This window comes from Amblyomma mixtum, chromosome 2 (assembly GCF_055824585.1).
Source record: "Amblyomma mixtum isolate Tamu chromosome 2, ASM5582458v1, whole genome shotgun sequence".
Taxonomy (NCBI): Eukaryota; Metazoa; Arthropoda; class Arachnida; order Ixodida; family Ixodidae; genus Amblyomma; species Amblyomma mixtum.
This window is the reverse complement of record NC_143013.1, coordinates 58,835,901-58,857,976: the sequence shown is the minus strand read 5'-3', so window position 1 is coordinate 58,857,976 and position 22,076 is coordinate 58,835,901. Positions and strand designations below refer to the sequence as shown.

General features: G+C 47.0%; 1 protein-coding gene across 1 annotated transcript; it reads left to right on the top strand.

The window, feature by feature from the left end:
* The first annotated feature begins 2,029 nt into the window (after window positions 1-2,029).
* On the top strand, window positions 2,030-20,180 carry LOC149359436 (protein lev-9-like). Its single transcript, XM_089571660.1, has 6 exons — window positions 2,030-2,221; window positions 7,398-7,571; window positions 8,617-8,681; window positions 10,892-11,063; window positions 19,411-19,458; window positions 19,998-20,180. The coding sequence occupies exons 1-6, from the start codon at window positions 2,152-2,154 to the stop codon at window positions 20,063-20,065; spliced, it is 597 nt and encodes a 198-aa protein (XP_089427786.1). The 5' UTR covers window positions 2,030-2,151; the 3' UTR covers window positions 20,066-20,180.
* The last annotated feature ends 1,896 nt before the right edge of the window (window positions 20,181-22,076 follow it).

Sequence of the window (22,076 nt, the reverse complement as noted above, 5' to 3'; positions counted from 1 at the left end):
AAGTATAGGACGCGCAGGATATTGGTATCAAAGTATTCGCGCGTCTGTAGAAGAGCATAATAACCGGATGCCATCTTAGAGCAAGTCGCGTCAATATGATGTTGCCAGTGTAATGGTTTATCCAGTGTGACTCCAAGGTAAGTAAAAGTATTTGTTGACTCAAGCTGGATCTTGTTAATAATTAATGTAAATTCAGTTGAAAGAATTGATTTTTTCTTTGAGTGGAACAGCATGTATTTAGTTTTCTTAGCATTGATTGTTAATTTGTTTGTGAGAAACCAGTCAGAGATTTTTTCCAGTTCTGTATTTTCTATGCTTTCCAGTTCGACCATATGATGAGCAGTAACAACAATGGCAGTGTCATCAGAATACATAATGGCTTTGGATGAAGTTAATACCTTGGGCAGATCAGTTTCGTACAGTAAAAAGAGCAGCGGACCAAGAGTAGACCCTGTGGTACCCCTGTATGTAGGCGCAGAATGGATGACGATAAAGATTTTATTGAAACAATTTGTTGGCGGTTTGTGAGGTAGCTAGAGAAAAAGTCAAGCACCTTATCGCGAAGTCCATATATTTTTACTTTATTTAGCATAATGTCATGGTTAACTGTGTCGAAGGCTTTTTTAATGTCCAGAAAGATAACTTCTGCGAATCTGTTATCGTGTAGAGCATTATTATTTTCCTAGGTAAGAGTTATGACTGCTGAGCTGGTGGAGTACTGTGGGCGAAATCCGTGCTGCTCTGAGCATATAATGTTATACTTCTCAAGAAACTGATGAATGCGTTTGTAAAGAATTTTTTCGAATATGGTATTAATAACACTAAGTACAGAGATAGGTCTGTAACTGGAAGGGTGAGAGGAGTCGCCGTACTTGAATACAAGAGTAACACGTGCTCTCTTCAGGAATGATGAGTATGTGCTGCGGACAAGAAACTGACAATGTAAAGGAAAATGAGTGAAATAACACAAGGAGACAGGATTACAGCACAGTGAGCTTTATTTATATATTTCCTAAAATGTCTCCTATAGGGGCATTATATTGTAACGACCAGGGGGTGTATTCAGACCACGACGGGCGACCGAGAACCAGCTGGGTCCACATGTCGAGCACGAGACACATCCACCTCGCTCTCCTCATCTTCTGCGTAGTCAGCGATGTCGACCAAATAGAATAGGCACCGCATCTTCATTGGCGTCACAGTATGAAGCGGATGGCGTTTTATGGCAAACGCAGTTAATAAATATTGCATTGAGAAGTTTTCCATGAGCCGCTTGAATTCTAGTGGGCCACAGATGGTGCCAACTTAGGCGGGCAGGCCGTTCTAGTTCCGTGCTGTGCGCAAAAAAAAAAAAGAGTGGTAAAAAGTTTCGCTTTGGGTTTTCGAGGGTTGCTCTGTATTGCAGTTGTTGCATGTGCGGTGCGTGGGGCTCTTTTTATGTACGGGCTATCCGGAGGCAACGATAGAAAAACTTATGGAAGAGGTTAAGACGGGCTAACCTACGGCGTGACGCTGGAGCAAGAAAGTTTACTTGAGCTTTTAGTGCTGTGATGTTTGAATTGTACCAATATTTACAAAAAGCGAATTTTTGGCCAGTCGGAACCGACTCGATGTAGTTCGTAAGATTTCAAGCCATCTTGAAAGTCAAGAGGCCGTCAGCGTGCTCTTAGAAAAAAGTTCCGCGCAGTAAAAGAGACGGTCGGGCAGGGTCATATCTCCAGCCTGTTCGATGCAGAAGCTGGACCAACCGTGTGAAATGATAACCGACGAGGCGTTAACATCCGCTCGGGCATTCATTATCTCAACTGCGAGGTGAAGAGTCAAGTTTCGTTGCTCTCTGTTGCAGACCGTCGGGGAAAACACTGCCATGAGCTTGCTCTTACAAAAAGTTCCGCGTCGTAATAGCGGCGGTCGGGCAGAAAAATGTTGCCAGCCTGCTCGATGCAAAAGCGGAACCAACTGTCTAAAATTAAAGTCGACGTGGCTTTAACATCCCCTCGGGCATTCGTCATCTCCGCTCCGAGGTGAAGAGTCAAGTCTCGCTGCTTCAAGTCGCAGACTGACGGGGGAAACACCGCTCAAGGAACGCGGCTCGCATTCGTGTCCAACTCTTGCGGCGCTCCTCTTCACGGAGCGTGTCCACGTAAAAGCATGAAGACCCCATTACTTCTCGCCATGGCAGCCGTGTTATGCGCCATAGGAGCGGTTTGCGAAGAAACCAGTAAGTGGCACAACATTTATCCTTGTTTCTTGCTGTTTGTACTTGGAGCGTGCACTTGCTTAGGCTGCGGTAGTTGCTGTTTCCACGGCTGCGCAAACAAGCCTGCTTTTCTAATCTTAACTGATAACCAAGCGAAGTGAGAAAATTGGGCGGTGGCCTGTTCACACACTCCGCAGGTTCTTGGAGAATTTTGCGAAGCGCATCGACTCCCGGCTCCTCCTGCTTTTTCTTCGAGCCTCTAGTTAAATTATAAAAATCAGGTGTTAGTTACACAAGGTAGATGTAGAGCGGTAGCCCTGCTTGCATAGAAGTCCATGCGTCAAAAACATGACGGCTTTTTGTGCGAAGCCAGCGCCGTCCTCGAAGGGTGCGGCGATTTAAATAATAACGCCCTAACTAAAACCAATAAATCCGGTGACGTCATAAGCCTGCTTTCTGTGTAGGTAAAAGTAAATCTTCGAACGCCTCGAGGTTCCTTACGACACACGAGATAAGGGCCAAGAAAGAAGACACGTCAAGCGCTGACTTCCAACTCCATTTTCGGTTGTCCGTTCTTGTTGTGTATTCTTCCTTTGCCCTCGCCTTGTCTGCGACATTGAGTTGAAAGGTGTGAACGTCTCAACAGGGCCAGCTATTTGTCTTAATACCAAAATGGTTAATTTTTAGGCCTATTTATGGCTTTCTTGGGAGCTCTTTTTCCGCACCGAAGTTTACGAGCAATGTGTTGTCACTCAATTGTGTTGATGAAGTGATGGAATTTTGCTCACATAAAGAGACAACAGTTCATATTTGCTTTAAAAGTCTGTTTATTCGTTGAATAGCACAACATAAACTTAGGCTATGATTAACCCGCTAGAAAACACACTATACAAGTTGCATGTGCAGAGGATAAGCTGGTTTCTTGTTGTGCATAAATTAAATTAGAATGCTGTAAAAAACGCAGCACTCTGCCAGTAATCTAACGGCTGCCTTTTAGAACTTATGGAGGGAGACATTTCCATCAATACGATCGAAACCTACGCAGACCAGACGAAACACGCAATGAAGAACTCGCACAATGAGGAAGTAAGAGGAGGTATGGAGAAATGAGCAAATACGAATCGTCGCCTTGAAGCAGGAGGAAACGGTCAAGCAAGCAGATGCTTCAGGAGGTTACCAGAGAAGATTTCGATAAAACAAGTGATCTCGTTACAGACTGCTCTGTGCCCAACGCGCAAATTGAAAAGCACCTGAGCATCCGAGATTTTGTAAAGGCTATAGCATGTGACACACAACACTCTCTTCGTAGATTTGTGCTAGTAAAGCAACATAAAAAGGTAGTATTCCATCAACATAACATCTGCAAAAGTCAATTCTTAAAGTCCCTCATATTCACTGTCGGCTAGGGACGTTAGACCCACATAAACCACAAACCATCAATTTCTGGAAAATTCTTTTAAGTTGCAATCTTTAGTGCTCGCTATTATGTGCATTCGATAAACGTTCAAGACTGCATTCACTTCGTGTTAGCAAAGAATAAGGAGCTAGATTTCTGCACTACTAAAGCGTTCCCCAGTATTTAGAGGGGTGTAAAGCAAATATACTCTTCAAATCACTGCCAAGCGCACGTTGATCATATCGTTTCCTCACCAGGAGGATATATAATACTGACGGCATATTTCACTCAGTGCATTCAACATAAAACACAATCGTTCAGCCGCACAGCGGGACTAGGGAATTAACTGAATTCAGCACGGAACATACGTTTTCGTAGTAGCTACCCAACGATCATTCGAAAGTCACATGAGACTCCTCCCACAAATATGTTAAAAGACACCTTTCTAGCTGGTATAGGCACTAAGTAGCAACGGCATACCACAATACCAGAGCGACTGTAACACTCTGCCGTTACAGCGTGATGCTAGCGGAGCAGTTCTCCCTTTGACACTTTCCTACGGAGCGCCAGTTGTTCGTCTGCGGTGCGCTCTTAGTCTCGATCCACACCGTCTTTCCGGAGGGAGCCGCCGCGGTGGATCAGTGGTTACGGCGCTCGGCTACTGACCCGAAAGACGCGGGTTCGATCCCGGCTGCGGCGGCTGAATTTATTTGTAGTTGAAATTCTAGAGGCCCGTGTTCTGTGCGATGTCAGTGCACCTTAAAGAACCCCAGGTGGTCGAAATTTCCGGAGCCCTCCACTACGGCGTCTGTCATAGCCTTAGTCGCTTTGGGACGTTACACCCCATAAAACCATAAAACCAATCTTTCCGAAGGCAACAGCATCAAAACCATGCGTCTGGAACTGTGGCCCGTACGGTAAAAAACAAGCGCGCACATGTAGCCGTCGAGAACGTAGCACGAGAAGAAATAATAACCAAGTACTTGAAATTAACGCTGATGAAAGGCAAGCAGCCCCACTCAACGAAATCACTGAATGACGAGATACGCCGGCCAAGAACGGCAGTAGCCGGCAGTCAGAGGAAAGCGTAAGAGCCGCTGCCCGCTGCTGTGAGAGAATACAAGCATAAATATATTTTTTTATAAAAAATCGGTGTACATTCCAATTAAATGTGCAGAACTAAAACACGTTTGAAGATATAGTAACTGTACTGGTGTCTTAAAGGGTAAAAAGACCAAAAATGTGGTTCCTGCGCTATCGCGTCTACTCTTAAGGCTAGGCTTAAACGTCCTACTAATTTTTTAACAGATCTAAATAATTCTTTGTGTGGAGTAGAGTAATAAAGGTCCTTGATGTCAATGAAGAAACCGAAGGATGCTATAGTGGTTAACCAGAAACCTTTCTTGAGCTCGTCAGCAACCTGAAGCGAGCTTCGTACGAGGAAAGGGTCTTGGGTCTTCAGGGTCTTCAAATGCATTTGGAAATAGTTTGTTATTGCAGATGCTATTGCAGATTCTGTTTGTTATTAGGATGCCAAAGCAGTTAGCAATTTAATAGTCATCTTTAGCATTCAATCTAAATATGACTTCAAGCGGCAAGGAAGATTAACTCAGCTACCACTGTTCCAGAAAGTCGGTGCCTTTTCTAAACTGTAGAAGGACATGACCTGTCACTCTCCTAACCAAACCTGGACAGCACTTCTTATGCGCAGAAGTCAGTTTCTCAGGTTGCTGATGAAGTCTTTGCTCTTGTCATGGTTATAGTGATAAACTACAAAGGAACGCTGCACGTCCTCGTCAGACCACAATTCAGTCGCAGAATTCACGGCGCACGACCAATTTTCTGCAGTCAAATTGACCTGCATGCGAAGTTTCGTGCTGAACTAAAACAGCAGAGAAGCTTTTTCGTGCGGCAGACGTGCAACTAAAAAAATACGTGAGAATGATAGGAGCTACGCACCACGCCGGTCAGAGGATTAAAACGGATAGAGAGAGGGAGATCTTTGCTCTTGTCTGAAACTTCGTGCATTTAGTACTCGCTTTTCAGTAAAGACACTTGCGCTAATTCCTCCTTCAGCTGCGTTCACAACGGATCATGTACGAAGTTACGGGTTTAGAGCACGTTTCTCCACTTAGCCTGGAGGGAAACGGCTCGCGCTTTCCTCCCCCTGCAGTCGCTCCTGAATACTTTGAGGTCGTTATGTTGTAGTGCACACGTCTTCGCGGCCTATGGCTCGGGCGTCTACAGCAAGGAGGGCGGTCTACAGTCAGGCGACTTAGTATCATTCAGAGGAAGAAAGCGAGGGCGAAAGTTCACGTGACACGCGCTATCCTCGTGTCAGGTACTCATAGATTCAGAGGCAATTAAACGCACAGGTGGAAAAACACAAAAGGTTCCATTTGAGCAAAATGTTGTTTACAGGGCTGGAATACGCGTTGACAAAGTCGCACATATCACTCGCACCCTAAAAAAGTCGAGCAGCGAGCATACATTCCTTCTCGTCTCTCTCCCGTGCACAATGCGGCTGTCCGGGTTTCTCTCAGCTGGGCGCTTCAAAGCAACGAAAAAGAACAAACATACACAGAAGAAACGCACAAACACACACAGAGGCGTGCATATATGCAGGAGCACACTTTCCAAGAAAGGCCGGAGGCATCTGAGTCCGCGCTTCGGCTGTCGACCAAGGCCAAAAAAGCTCGTCGCCCGACTAACGAGCAAAAAAAGGTCACCCGCCAATACGGTCGTAAAACAGAGGAAAGCGCCCCCGCCCCCCCCCCCCCCCCCTCCCCCCAGAGAAAAAGAAATATATATAGACACGAAAAGGACACTTGCTAATAAGGAGCGACACTCACGGAAATATATATAAATGTGAAGGGCGTTCGATCGCTTAGGCTCGTAGCCGACGAGGGCCAGCGAGCGCAGCACCACTGCTCCTGCGCGGTCAATACAGCCTGGATCTTTTCGCTAAGAAGGTGCATCTACGAAGAGAGGGAATTCCTGAATGCTGGACTAAGGGCATAATACCACAAGGAGCGCTATGGGAGGCCATTTAGGCTGATAGTATGCGACTGTGATTGCCTTAGTTTGAAAAAGCGTGCGCTCCATATAAAAGCTAAAGTACACTAAGGGAATCAGAAAGAGCTGAATCGCTGAACATAAGACATAGAAAAATTTGTGTGCGACCACACAGACTGGTTGGCTAACCAGTAAAACGTAAGGTCGTCTGGCGAATGGAATGGCAACTGAATGACCACCGACGCTTGTTTTTATTTACATCTCTATTTTCTGGTGATGTCTGATTCGCTTTTCTCGAATATTAGTGCATACATTTTATCCAAGTGCCATGGCCGCTTAAATGCTGGTTGCTCTTTGTTCCTGCCCCTTTTCCTCCTACTTTGTTTTTTGCACTTCTCCAAACGGGATCTGAAAATTCATTTTAAATAACTCTTGCCTTTTTACTCTGCAAGAGGATCAGATGACTGACGCAACAATGAAATGGGCCGCATTCTTAAGTTTTTTTTTTGAGCTTCATTGCTTCCTCTCGATTTTAAGCAGCTAACATTGCACCGTTAATTATCGTATAATATGTTTCTTAGGCTTGTGGTCTTAGCTCCAACATCCGAAGAAAAGAAATTAGCACATTGTTTGATGATGCGGTAGATATAGTTGGGCTGGAGCGTTTCATCGGTGAGTCACTGTTATCATGCGAAAGTTTTTATGTGACCCCCTTTTTTCGCAATTGAAATATCAAGCTGCTACAACCTTGCTGCATTAGACCTCAGCCGATGCTCTCTGGCGCAGGCGTGGATTGCGGTGACCTGGAAGGCATAGCTAACGGTTTTCTGCGCCTTTCGGGAACTGTGCTCGGTTCGAAGGCCAGATTCTCGTGCATCCGAGGTTTCACGCTGGTCGGCAACAGCACACGCTCCTGTGACGCCGACGGCAGATGGTCCGGTGAATCTCCGCATTGCGAAGGTAAGTGTGCAGCCTAATCTATGTGGACACACACGAAGCTTATTTCAAATTCACGCAGTGGTTCTCTCAACAAATATGTTAAAACAGGTCCTTTTGAGGCGGCATAAGCATGACGTTTTCTATTTTTGACATTATACAATACGAAGATCTTAGGTTTGCTTTGGACGGCTTATTTTTAGTGCTTGATTTTGCGCAAGAAAGGGGCTGTAGGCGTTAGCACGGATGCTTCAAAGCAAAAGCTGATTATAGAGCTCTCAGCCAACGCTGCTATAAAGAATTTTGATCTTCATAGACAGAAAGCGGTTTCTCATGATGATAGTGGAGTCCCCAAACGCTTCAGGCTGATGAATCTTAGGTAATGTAGGCAGCGCGGTTGAATTCGCGCCGGTTCAAGCAAATACACCCAAGGCCCTTTTTTTCTTGCGTTCCAGGAGAATTAGGACGTTTAAGCATTCTAGCTTTTGAAGCATACTGGCAATTTTTTGGCTATTGTAAATGCAAGAAATCTTCTGTCGCTGTATCAGTAATAATTATGATGCAGAAGCGAAACATTTTTTTTTATTTTTTACAAATGTGACGCTTGCATTTTTTCACTTTTTCATTCCACTTCTTCTGTCTCTTATAAATGAGTCGTTAAGGGACGTCAAAAACTAAAAACCATTCTTCTTTTGCTGCAGCCTAATATTTTTTCTGCGACACGAAAACGACTCCGCGTTCCAACTTTATTATTTGTAAAGACGCTAAATAGTAGCACAGCTTTCGACGTCTTAAGAGGGTAATCACTGAGTTTACATTTGATTGCTGTCACCGTGCATAATGACAAAAGAAGTGAGGTCTTTGGTGAGTACAGCCTTTTAAAACAGTGTTATTGTAGGCGAATAGAACAAATACAATGTTTTGTAATATGTAACATGATCCGCTGTAATGGTAGTCAGTGAATAATCTCTTGGGTAACTGCACAAGCGGTGACAAAACACTCGAGCGAAGGGATCATTGTGCGGGAAGAAAGAGCAAAGAGACTAATGTCTCCCTTCTTGCATTCCAGCCAAATGTGTCATACGCACTGGGCCCGGCTTTCATGTCCTTCGCAACACCTCTTGTGGATCACGGGTACGGGTAAACAAACTTTTCGCTTCCAGTATTGCTTTTCATAGTCGCCCTAATTAACGGGAGCTAGAATTAAGATAAACCCTCAGATTACATCTGCGTATAGCCATGCTTTGTTTTCCTGAGCCGTTCATCCTAAAGTGGCAGCCTGTTTTCTTCTATTTTTCATACTAAGAAATATGTCCAATTGCGGGTAAAAATGTGAACATGAATTCAATATAATAGGCATGCACAGACGGCGGCACAGTTCTGACGTCAGACCACCCTAGCAGACGGGGTGCTAATATCTCCACCAGTTATAGTTCCGAAGGTGAAGACTACTTTGTACGTAACAGTGTGCATAACTAGCATCGTACGAAGCACCTAGAGGCACGAAATAGCATCATGCAATGTGTGTGTCCTCTGTGAGCTGGTCCCCCTCGACTGTCTTCTTTTTGGCCTCTTTATGAATCCAAGACAGTATGTACCGTATGTATCGCTTTTATTTCGGCGATGAGCACCAACGGGCTTTATGTCTGCTTGGCCCTGCAATCGAAGGGTAGGAAACATGCTGTTGAAAGCCGTAGTGTTCAGTGCCATTGCATTGTGTTCGAAGGCTATAGTCATAAAAGCACGAAAGCAGAAGCCCCAAATAGGCGTTTAGCATTTTGCTGTTGCTGTCAGCAGATACCGTGAGAAACAGGCAAACGTCTTCTTTCTTTTTATAATTTTGGTAGCTCTGCAAACCTGGCAGTATATGCGCTTCACTGCAGTCGCCAGTGTAGTTTTGTTTTAAACCACATTTTTTTTATGTATTTAAGAACTATTTTTAAAGCAAAACAACCAAAAATATCTCTTCCAAAGCGCGCTTTGTTCTTGACAGCATTCCTTTGGGAACTTTTGATATGAATCACAAACGTTCATCACAGGTAATCACGTTTATCTTATGCCATATGGACAAAAAACTGCTCTCCCGGTCCTGAAAGGGCTGCCGCTACTAAAATTGCAAACATTTAAATTATGTGCTTCGCGGATTCATCTCTTTCCCATAGCTGTAGCTGGTCTAACGATAAATGAATCATTGCTTGCGATTTACAATATTGCAAGACTACAGTCCCAGGTTACAATCCTAGGAGCCTCTTTCCTTAGCAAAGCATGAAATCGTGCTTCGAATCTTAGAAATTCTGTGTCTCGATGTGCCCGCTATTTTACGTCAGCTACACGCGATCACCTTCCATGGCCTTCACATCAGCCGCCATGAGGCATCTAGGAGCCCTTTGTATTAGAGTATGGGAAGGAAGCTCACCGCATTTAGAGATTATGTTGGACTGTACGGGATGCCATTGGGAACCGACATTTGAGGCAGTTCCGGCAGCCCCTCTTGAAGTGGTTACAGCGCTCAAAATTGTTTCGTAAGAAGCTTACTGTCATAATGCTCAAGGACCTTTCACGAGGCGTACCGTGCGCACTCGCTTTAATTTTACCCTGCCTTCGTACTTTTTGGTTTAGAGAAACTCCGCCGTCTTGTATTTTTTTCTCTCTTCCTCTCCTGCGGTCGCGAGAGTAAACGGATCTCCCCAGAAAGAGCGACAGAGGAGGCACGCGGGCTGAATAGTTGGCCGCAGAATAAACCTGATGCCTGTGTATATGGAGTGCGCATGAACTTGTTGAGGGCACGTACGAACCAATTGTGATTTGGCTGGCTTCACCGCTACTTATATGTCCAAAAGCTTTCATGTGTCCATGAAAGCTTCTCACAGACAGGGTGCGGACGTTGGAGGCGAGATATTTTTTCACGATATGAGAGTGAGGAAGAGACAAGATTTTAAAAGTAAAGAAGCAAAAGCAGAAATGCGTGCATTTGCCCACCTGTGGCACCTTTGGCGTGGACTGGTCATGAACATGGCTTTCAAGTGGACGCAAGGAACGAGCAACGGTCAGTGTGAGAACTGCGAGAAAAGTGTACAATGCATGCAAAAAAGAAAAAATAGTGAAGCTTTAAAATTCTTCAGGTGATTCAAAGTATTAACATTTAAAAGAGCGGAGTGTTATCAAGTTTGCTATTATAAACTCCGCTGATAAAAAAAGCGTTCACCATGCATCCAATAGGAGTAGCCTCTTGGGTTGAGGTTGAAAGGATGAAAGGCGTACTTGATTTGAAGGCAACAGATCGAGGTGCATACTGAGAACAGCAGACGCGTGCTCTTACCTTCTTTTGTTTTTTTTTTTTTCAGTGGCCTGTAGAAAACAATACCCAAGTGAGAGAACATGACAACAGCCTCGTTGTGAAATGCCTAGACGGGTATCACTTCACACAGGAGTCGCTTCGAAGCACGGGCAGAGAAGAAGCTCCTCTGAGCTGCCAGGATGGTGTGTGGGATCCCCCAAAGCCCTGGTGCACCAGACGTAAGTGGGCGCATGGAATCCATTCCCCTGGCACAAGTGCAAATTAGAACTGACCATGGTGCTACTAATATGCTCGCACAGTCGATAAATATTTAAAAAATATATCAACTTATGGAAGCGATTGAACGCCTCGTTGCTGAGGGGGTAGGCAAGAGAAGGAACGCCGGATGCTATGTGCGTGCCAAATCACGTCATCGTGTTATCGCGTACTGCAAGCCCAGTCTTCGGCTATCGCTAATCTGATAGCCGTGCTGGCCTTAAAATATCACTTGCACGCGCCAACCGCGCTAAGTATAACTTGCTTGATTCCTGCCAAGTAGCAGAAATAAACGTTCCTTCGATGCTAAGTGTACGCGGCCCAGTTGTTAGCAGCCCGACCATATTGGCGACGTGGATGGGATTACCGCCGTACGAAATTCGCGGCATAAGGAAACTGTCTTCATTGCGAAGAGCGTCCTGCCTCGAAGATTGACCTGCCACGGAATACCTGAAGTCGCCATCGCGCCGACGGAAGTTTCCAGTGAGTCATGAGTCATAACGGCCGCATTGAAGCTTTCGACGAGACCACGATCGATTGGCCCTCGTACAAGGAAAGGTTGGAGGCTTACTTTTTCGCCAACAACGTTTGCGTAGTAAAGAGAGTTTCTGCTTTCCTGAGTCTCATCGGCGCGAAGACTTACTCGCTGCTGAAGCCGTTGACAGCACCGGACGCACCAACCTTACGAGAGTTTGACGATCATCTGAAACTCCTGCGCGATCACCTGGAACCGCGGCCGTCTGTCATCGCAGAGCGAGTGAAGTTTTACAAGCGGTCACAAAGAAGTGGTAAGACATGTGCCGAATTTGTCGCAGAGCTTCGAAAACTGGTGCTGAGTTGCGAATTTGGAATTTTCCTGTATGAAGCGCTCCGGGACTGTGTCATCTGCGGCCTGCTCCACGAAGACATTCAGCGCGTGTTGTTCACGGAAGACAAAAAGCTAAGCCTCCGGAAGGCTGTAGATAAAGCTGTAGCCATGGAAACCGTGACAGAAAGCGTAGCGTTTAACGAGAAAAGCATACTCACGGTATCAGAAGTGAACAAAGTACAAGGAGAAAAAGATCCAGCGACGTTGCGAAGCTGCTTCCGATGCGGATCCCCCCATCATCCAAACGAAGCGTTCCCTCATAGCGGAGATAAATGTTAAAAATGTAACCGCAAAGGGCGTATTCAACGCGTCAGTCGCAATGGGAAAGCTACGGAGATGAAGCCTCTGAAACGAGTGAAGATGCTGGAGTCCGTTCGAAACGAGTCGTCTGCCCCATTTACTGTGCCTCTGAACGTTGAAGGCGTCCTGCTAACTATAAAGCTTGACGCCAGCGCAGCCGTATCCTTGATATCGTGGCACGAATTCAAGAAGCTGTTTCAATATAAGCAACTTCATCCAGCTCCATTGAAGCTGCGCACATATACTGGGGCTATGCGGAAACCGAAGGGTAAGCCGAAAGTGGTATTGAACCACAACGACCAGACCGTGGAGTTACCCTCATACGTCGTGCACACTTCAGGAGCTGCACTTCTCGGCAGTGAATGGCTGCAAGGTATGGCTGGACTGGAAAACCTCGTTTTTGTGAAGCACCTTAGTCCTTAAGAGAATTCGAGGTTCTGGCAAGAAAAGCTGGAAGCCTTGCTAGACAGCCATTCGGAACTTTCCAAGGATGAGCTAGGCACATGCACGGAAGAGCGGGCTGTGCTTGTCCTTCGCGAAAGGTCGTAGCCGAAGTTCGCAAAGGCACGAAGCGTTCCTTTTACTCTACAAGGCGCAGTAGAAGTGAGGTTGCAAAAAAGGAGAAGCTTGGCATCATAACGCTTGTGGCTACAAGCGACTACGCGACACACTTGGTACCGGTAGTGAAGAGGGATGGAAGGCTTCGGCTGTGTGGCGATTATAAGACCACCGTCAATCCCCGTCTGGAAGTAGACCGCTACCCGCTGCCTCGGATAGATGACCTTCTAGCAGCTCTTTCAGGGGAACCGGAGTTTTCCAAAATTGACCTTAGTAGTGCCTACCAACAAGTAGTTATGGTATAGAGTTCCCGGAAGCTACTGATGCTAAACACACACAAGGGCTTGTGCACCATGAACTGTCTGGGTTTCGGCATGTTGTCCGCCCCAAGCATATTTCAGAAAATCATAGACAACATGCTGAAGGGGTTGTAAGGCGTCAGTTGCTATCTTGACGACATTCTGGTCACACTCAAGACAAAGCATGAGCTCTTCCGCAATTTGGAAGCGGTCTTGTGGACATTGCTAGAACATGGTATCCGTATCCGGCGCGATAAGTTCTCTTTCTTTTAACGGGAGCTCCGTTATCTGGGCCATGTTCTCAACGCCGATGGTGTTTGTGCATGTCCCGAGAAGGTTTAGGGTTTAGGGTTTATGGGGTTTAACGTCCCAAAGCGACTCAAGCTATGAGGGACGCCGTAGTGAAGGACTCTGTAAATTTCGGCCACCTGGGGTTCTTTAACGTGCACTGACATCGCAAAGCACATGGGCCTCTACAATTTCCCCTCCATAGAAATTCGGCCGCCGGCGGCCGGGTTCGAACCCGCGTCTTTCGGGACAGCAGCCGAGTGCCATAACCACTGAGTCACCGCGGCGCCTGTGCCCCAAGAAGGTATCGTCACTGCTAAATGCACCGGCCCCAAGGGATAGGCAGCAACTGCAGTCATTTCTTTGGATAATCAACTATTACGGAAAGTTTGTTCAGAGTCTTCCTACTTTGGCACACCCCTTATACAGGTTGCTGAAGCAAGCAACGGAATGGTCCTAGGATGAGTCCTGCTAGCTTCCTTTCCAAGATATAAAAGCAGCTATAGCTCCCCCTTCAGTTCTAGCTCATTATGATTCGAGACAACCTCTTCAAGTCGCCTGCGATGCATCTTAGTACGGCATAGGGGCAGTTCCTTCGCAGAGAATGAGCAATGGTTCGGTGCGACCAGTCGCCAATGCATCCCGCACATTAACAATTGCCGAAAAGAATCACAGTCAAATCAAGAAAAAAGCCCTTGTCCTAAAAAGTTTCATTTCTACTTGTACGGAAGGTTCTTCACGCTCGTGACCGACCACAGACAACTACAAGCAAATTTTGGGCCGAAAGCAGGCATTCCCGCGATGGCAGCGGCGCGCAAGCAACGCTGGGCCGTGACGTTGTCCGCCTACAACTACGCCCTTGAGTTCAAGAAATCTAGCGATAACGCGGAAGCGGATTGCTTATCGCGGTTGCCGATCGACAGCAATAAAAATAAAGCGGCAGCAGAAAGCGAGACTTTGTACTCGCTTCGTTTAGAAGCGTTGGCTGTCACAGGGAAAGACATCGCTAGTGAAACTAGGCGTGACCCTTTGCTCCACAAGGTACTGCAATGCGCAATTATTGCCTAGCCGGTGCGCGTCTCTGAAAAGTACTTCTAATCTTTCTTTGAAAAGCGCTTGGAGGTTACAGTTTATCAGGGTTGTTTGATGTACGGCATGAGAGTAGTCGGGCCTGCAAAATAACGGGATTTCTTACTTAACAATTGCATAAGGGTCACCCGGTTATCACGAGAAGCAAAGAACTCGCGAGGAGCTAAGACTGGTGGCCGGGCATTGACACCGACTTGGAGCAACAGGTAAAAAAATGTCAAGAGTGTCAGCAGTAGTTCAACGAACTGGCACCAGCTCCGCTTCATCGCTGGTCATGGCCCACTTCACCGTGGCAGAGAGTCCACTTGGACGACTGCTCCCTTCAAATCCAAGGAGAGTACGACCTTGTTATTGTGAGGGCATTCGACGGTGTCGAGGACAGTCCGATTTAGTTGTAGCAGGACATCTTGTGCAGATCTGTGTGGGCGAAACCCGAACATGGTGTCTGCGAAAAGGTGTTTGGATTCCATGAGCTCAGAAAACCTGTCGCGCACAATCGTCTCCATGAGTTTGCCCACACCGGAAGTCAGAGAGATCGGGCGGAGGTTGTCCGTGTTGATGGCCTTGCCAGCTTTAGGATTGAAGGTGACTGATGCGGTCTTCCAGGGGAGGGGGGTGGCACTTTCCCAAGCCAGATTGAATTAATGTAATTCAATAAAGACAGGTATGCGAGGCCGGGGAGGTTGGCTAACAATTTGACTGTAATTTTGTCCCGACCCGGAGCGGTGCCACGTTTCATTTCTGCGAGGGCCACCCTCAGGTCATGCAGCTAAAACGGTTGATCCAGCTCAACGTTCTCAGAGCCTGAATAAAAGTACGCCGGCCCGCGGGGGTCCTGGGTGGTCCACAAGTACTGGTCCCGGAGTTTGTACGCCAACTCAGTTGCGTTGCCCTGAAAGCTGTGTATTGCAGCTTTGAGGTGTTTTTGAGTTTCGGTTCGTGTTTGCGTTGGGTCAATTAGGGCGCGAAAGAGCCGCCACGTGTTCCGGATTGACATTTGCCGCGCGGCCGTATTGCATCGGACTACCCAGTTGGAGTCGGCCAGCTGGCCCGCATACTCAGCCGCTCGTTGAGTGAGCTCGGCGATGAGAGCTTTAAGTTTACGGTTGTGCTTTTTCCGGCGCCGCCGACGGACGAGGCAATGCCGGGCCTCCCAGAGGTGGAGAAGGTGGTTGTCCACACCCAAGACCGCCTCTGAGAGCTGAATTCGAGTTTCGGAGGTGCGAAGGCCAGAGACCAATTGGTGTGACCAAGACTCGTAGCCTTGCTCCTGTATGGTTGGAGCAGTGTTATAATTTTGCCTGAACATGGTCCAATCTGGGAGTCAGGATTAAGTTGCTGGTCGCGCGAAGGGATGGGTCCTAATCATAGTGTTCAGGAGGCAGTAGTCGCTGCCGAGGATTTCCTCGCTGTTGACCCAGTCTGCACACTGAATATTGCGGGTGAAGGTCAAGTTCGGACATGTATCCTTAGTCCCAGAGTAGCCTATACGAGTTGGGGGGACGGGGTCAGTGTGAAGAGTGAGGCCGAGCATTGACGCAAGCTCCGCCAAATTGCATCCCCGCTTCTCTTCACGGAAGTAACTCCACATCCGAGCGGAAGCGTTGAAATCGCCCACAATCAGGAGGGGGTCCCAATTCGCAACTCTAAGCGCGCGGCTAAAGAGGCCCGCGAGTGATACATTCGGCAATTTCGGATTGCAGTACACATTGTGCATGTGTTACGGTGGGTCATGATTGCGAAGTGGGAAGAGGATCACCATTGCATAGGAGTATTCAAGTTGCATGTCTAAGTCGACCTGGTTGGCTGTATAATTTCTGTGGACGCATAGGCAAGACGAGGGGTCCTGCTGGAACGTCGTATAATTTGTTAGTATGGCGCCTTTCCCTGGCTCTTGGAGGGCAACCACGGCTGGCAAATGCTCAAAGGTTGGAAGGAAAAGCCGGACGTCGGCCCACTTGGAGCGGGACCGGAGCCCCCGACAGCTCCATTGAGTATTCGAATGGGGCCGTGCCTTAGTGGTGGCGTTCCGTGGACACCCTGGCAGCGTTACAACACGCTGTCGCGTTCCACTCGTAAAGACGAAGGTTAAGCGCCATTTATTACCAGTTAATTAGTTTTTAATTACCCATTAATTAGTAATTTGCCATTACTTCGTAATTATTACTTGATTATGTGTGACTACATCCAGTGGTGACGTCACCAGTGCCACAGAGGCAGCCAAAGTGGTGCGGAAAGCGCTTTCGCCTCTACGCACTTTAGACAGTCAAAGTGCTCCCTGAGATGCCGCCGCCGCTGCGATTGCCGCGCCGTTGCTTCCGCAATACTACTCGGGATGGCCATTGGCCAAATCACAAACAATTTTTTTAATCATCCTCTGCCAATTTCCCCCGCCGTGACCACGGTTACAATGACAAACGGCGAGCATACCGATCAGCTCTACGCGCAATTACTCATAACCAGAACCACAATCGATTGGAATAACCAACCATCTGATATTGGTACCGAAGTTGAACCCGATAAATTTAAAGAAATGCGGTGTACACACATCACAATGTGATATGTCTGTGAGAAGGTAAAATGTGCTTCTTTTCTTTCTTTTTTTTTTGCCGCCGCGGTGGCTCAGTGGTTATGGTGCTCGGCTGCTGACCCGAAAGACGCGGGTTCGATCCCAGCCGCGGCGGTTGAATTTCTTTGGAGGAGAAATTCTAGAGGCCCCTGTACTGTGCGATGTCAGTGCACGTTAAAGAACCCCAGGTGGTCGAAATTTCCGGAGCCCTCCACTACGGCGTCTCTCATAGCCTTAGTCGCTTTGGGACGTTAAACCGCACAAACCAACCAATCTTTCTTTTTTTTCTGGGGGAGGGGGGGGGGGGGGGCATTTTTTTTTTTTGTGCTCCAACGTTCTAGGGCATTGGACACAACCTTCCTCACAAAAGAAAGCAGTGAAACCGCTCCTGAGATTCTTAAGGGACTCGGGGTTGAATTCCCGTCTATAATCTTTAAGTTTTCAGTGCGCGCCCTCTGTCCCCGTGACATGGTGGTCGCTGGACACTTAGAAAATTCATTTCATTGCCGCTCTTTTTTCCCCTTTATTCCCCTCCCCAAATGTAGGGTAGCCAACTGGGCATCGCCTGGTTAACCTCCCTGCCTTTTCGTCCCTTTCTCTCTCTCTCTCTTGTTTTCGTTTTTTCTTTTTTTCGGTGCGGCTTTTGTATCCTGAATCCCCGTTCTTTGCGTTCACACAATTTTTTCTATTTTTGTGCTATTTTGGCTTTGTCCGAACTTTGACCTTACCTGTGATATTGGTGCTTGCGTATTTTGCGGTTATTTTGTGGTGCTGAACAATTTAGAACACGCATGAAGTGACGCAAACTGGGCATGTTATGTGGATCACACTCCCCCAATATTAGCTCAGTCCAAAGAAATTTTAGCTTCTCGCTGTGCTTTAAAAGCAAGCGAATAACTCATGTACGTGTGGAAACGGCACTTGTTATAGTGCAGAAATACACTTAAAACACGTCCTTGCGATTAAAGCAATTCTGCTCGAGTGTCGTGCATGAGTACTAGAGTTTTTCTTAAGCGAAAGGCCACTCAAAGAGCCGTCTGGAAGTAAACCCTCCTTTCTTTCGCTGAAAAACTTAGTATCAGAACCATGAAATAGTACCAGTCTTGGAGCTTACATGTGCGCTTTTATCTGTGGACCGTGGTGGTCTGAGTCTTAAAGATGCCATAAAGAGGAACCTGAGCTCGTCTTTGCACAGCGGGAACTCGACCTGCATGCTCCGAGCAGTCTTAGAAAATTCGAATTATTGTCATGTGCAGCCGATTTCTCTACTAAAGCGAATTAAACGACTCAGCTCCCGTGTTTTTTTTTTCGTTTTTTTTCTCCAACTCATCTTCGTCAGCCAACGCGTGGAGGGCCTTTCAGTCAGCCACGTGGCAGCTTTCCGCTCTGCCATCGGCGGAGTGATACGCAGGGATTGGCGAAAGCAATGACTCCACGCGTATCTTTATTTCCGCGGGCCTTATTTGGGGCTATTTAGACTGCGACTGAAGCAAATCATGGAAACCTCAAAACAAACTAAAAGAGAAAGCGATGCCGCCACACGACTGGATGAAAGGAACTCCACGCGTTGGCTGACTCCTCTCCTTATCGAAGTTGAGTAAACGGAAAAAAAAAGACGAGAGCAGGGACGTTTAATTCGATTTGAGAGCGGAATCGGCCGCACAGGAGAATAATTCGAAGTTTCCGAGAATGCTCTGAGAGTGCAGATGGAGTTTTCGCGGCAAAAAGACGATTCCAGATTCCTCTTTCGTCCACCTTTAAGCTAAGTGTACAACCCCTTTAGTAACGCTCAAGAGAATTACAGACAGATCTGAACAAGCGGCCTTTAATGACCCAAAGGGTCTGAGGCTCTAATGGGCGCCATTTGTAATTCTTGACTTTAGCGTTGTGCACAGGCGTACTGGCATAAACGTTCAATGGCGAGAACTTAAATGGATCGAAAATGTAGCAAGGATGTCGTGAATACCAAGCAACATGAGAAAGAATCCTAAGAGGTCGCAAATCTCTTTTCTTCCAAAGTGTGATGTGGTCAGCAATACAAAGTGTGAGTTTCGTTTCTGAGGAGAAAAGTTTAAAAAGATTTAAAATCACGCGATTTGAAGGTACATCATAAATTTTTTCAAAGGAAGTTCTTTTCGATGAACAAAAGACCGAAATAAAATCATGCTAAAACAATACACGTTTTGCCCTGTGGAAAACTCTACGCAATAATTAATTCCCCTGCGAACATAGGAAAATCTTTATATGTCCGCCCTTCCTATTTGCAACTCGCTCCATCATCTTCAACGTGATGCATCCATTGATCCTATTGCCTATTGTCTCCATTGCTTATTCTGTAGACGACGAAGCTATGCGAAATGAATGGAAGGCCTTCAAAGCAAAATACGGTGAGTACTTTATTTCGCACTACATAATTATATTTATTTCGATAGCTACGGCAATGATACCGTCGGGAAGATTAATAGGATTAAATTCAATTTACTGCTGCCAAAGGGCAAATACCGTCAGAGCTCTGCGCCAATGAACAAAAACTTGCCGATGTTCTACCTTCTTATACGCTACATGAAATAGCAAGCATAAGCCTAAAAATTTCTTCAAATATGCATTGAGTTCTCAGCCAATGACAGTATAAAATTCCTCTGAACATAAACAAATGTTTTATTTCCCCATCAACTATGCAAGAATGGCCCATGAAAAGAAAAAAGGTATTGCAAGCACAAGTGCGAAGCGAGTAAAATATCTGCAAATATCATCATCTTTTTAAACAGCCAAATGAGACACTTGAAGATACTCAAGTCATTATTACGTACAAACCTAAAAACGCAAATTCCATGAAGAAAATAATTTCGTCCAATGATTTTAGTTTCCAGCAGCCCTAAGGGGATGAAAGTGAACGAACAGAAATTTCCGCTCACTCTACTTCCAGGACGCAAATACAAATCTGCTGCAGAAGAAGAAGAAAAATACATGACATTTGCTGCTAACAAAAAGTAATTCGATGGCCACAACAAAAACTTTGCAAATGGTGAAGTCTCCTCTGAACTCGCCATGAACGAGTTTGGAGACATGGTGAGTAAACGCAGGACCTTTGCCAAACCGTTTTTAACGTACAGAAGCTCAGAAAAGCGTACAAGTTTTAATTAGGCAAGACTGCCTCATTGATTTCTTTAAGGATTATGTCAGTTCCTACAACCGCAGTTACAAGCCTAGTAGGCGCAAATGTGGCTTTTTATATGCGGTAATTTTTTACTGGTAAAGATTTTTATTTCGAAGTCTTCGAGAAATAAATTGGTTTATGGTTTATGGGGTTTAACGTCCCAAATCGACGAAGGCTATGAGAGACGCCGTAGTGGAGGGCTGCGTAAATTTTGACCACCTGGGGTTCTTTAACGTCCACTGACATCGCACAGTACACGGACCTCTAGAATTTCTCCTCCAAAGAAATTCAGCCGCCGCAGCCGGGATCGAACCCGCGTCTTCGGGTCAGGAGCCGAACACCATAACCACTGAGCCACCGCGGCGGCAAAAATAAATTATGCCAGTGGATTGTACGGCAAGACGGACAATAAATGCGTCGAATAGCTCGATAATTATACTAGCTAAAAAGTAATAAACGTTTTTTTTTTTGTAATATTGTCACAGTTGTTACACTGAAAAGGAACTGCAGCGGCTGAATGAGGGCACCAGAGAAACCGACCTAAACTTCAGCGTCGTCTACATCTACCCGCTGCGATCGCTTTCTTCTTCTACTTCCAATCCTCGTGTCACTGCCCCCTCTTCTGGAGCATATAGCTTGTTATAGCTTGTTAAATATAGCTTGAAACGTTCAGGCATCAATAGGAAAGTTGTGGAGCTCCACAAATAATGACCAACCTAGGCACTTCCAACGAGGTAGACTTAGCGTGGCCGTTTTTATTCGTGAAAAACAAAAGCCCGCTGAGTTTTGAAAAAAAATTGGCGGTGGCTTAGCCTTGGTTAAGCTTGGTAGGTTGCGAAAGCAGGTGTTTTATACTGCATATGCAGCACCTCTAGTGGGAAGAGTGCGGCGCGCCGTGGCAAGCGGCCGCCGGTACCCGACAAGCCGAGTTGGTAGCCCGTCTCTTGCTCCTGGTATGACGTTACTCCATAACGTCACTAGCGCCTCTAGCGAGAGGAGCGCGGCGCGCTGTGGCAAGCGGCCGCCGGTACCCGACAAGCCGAGTTGGTAGCCCGTCTCTCGCTCCTGGTATGACGTTACTCCATAACGTCATTAGCGCCTCTAGCGAGAGGAGCGCGGCGCGCCGTGGCAAGCGTACGCCGGTACCCGACAAGCCGAGTTGGTAGCCCGTCTCTCGCTCCTGGTATGATGTTACTCCATAACGTCACTAGCGCCTCTAGCGAGAGGAGCGCGGCGCGCCGTGGCAAGCGGCCGCCGGTACCCGACAAGCCGAGTTGGTAGCCCGTCTCTCGCTCCTGGTATGATGTTACTCCATAACGTCACTACCGCCTCTAGCGAGAGGAGCGCGGCGCACCGTGGCAAGCGGCCGCCGGTACCCGACAAGCCGAGTTGGTAGCCCGTCTCTCGCTCCTGGTATGATGTTACTCCATAACGTCACTACCGCCTCTAGCGAGAGGAGCGCGGCGCGCCGTGGCAAGCGGCCGCCGGTACCCGACAAGCCGAGTTGGTAGCCCGTCTCTCGCTCCTGGTATGATGTTACTCCATAACGTCACTACCGCCTCTAGCGAGAGGAGCGCGGCGCACCGTGGCAAGCGGCCGCCGGTACCCGACAAGCCGAGTTGGTAGCCCGTCTCTCGCTCCTGGTATGATGTTACTCCATAACGTCACTACCGCCTCTAGCGAGAGGAGCGCGGCGCGCCGTGGCAAGCGGCCGCCGGTAACCGACAAGCCGAGTTGGTAGCCCGTCTCTCCCTCTTGGTATGACATCACGCTATAATGTCACTAGCGCCTGTAGGTAATTTCCTTTCCTCTAATTCATTTTAATGTCTTTAATGGCGCGAGCATGAG

Excerpts from the sequence above, each read along its gene's own strand:
- LOC149359436 (XM_089571660.1), top strand. The coding sequence starts at position 2,152 with ATGAAGACCCCATTACTTCTCGCCATGGCAGCCGTGTTATGCGCCATA. Across the intron at positions 8,682-10,891 it reads ACACCTCTTGTGGATCACGG|TGGCCTGTAGAAAACAATAC; the intron begins GTACGGGTAAAC and ends TTTTTTTTTCAG. Across the intron at positions 11,064-19,410 it reads AAAGCCCTGGTGCACCAGAC|ACGACGAAGCTATGCGAAAT; the intron begins GTAAGTGGGCGC and ends CTTATTCTGTAG.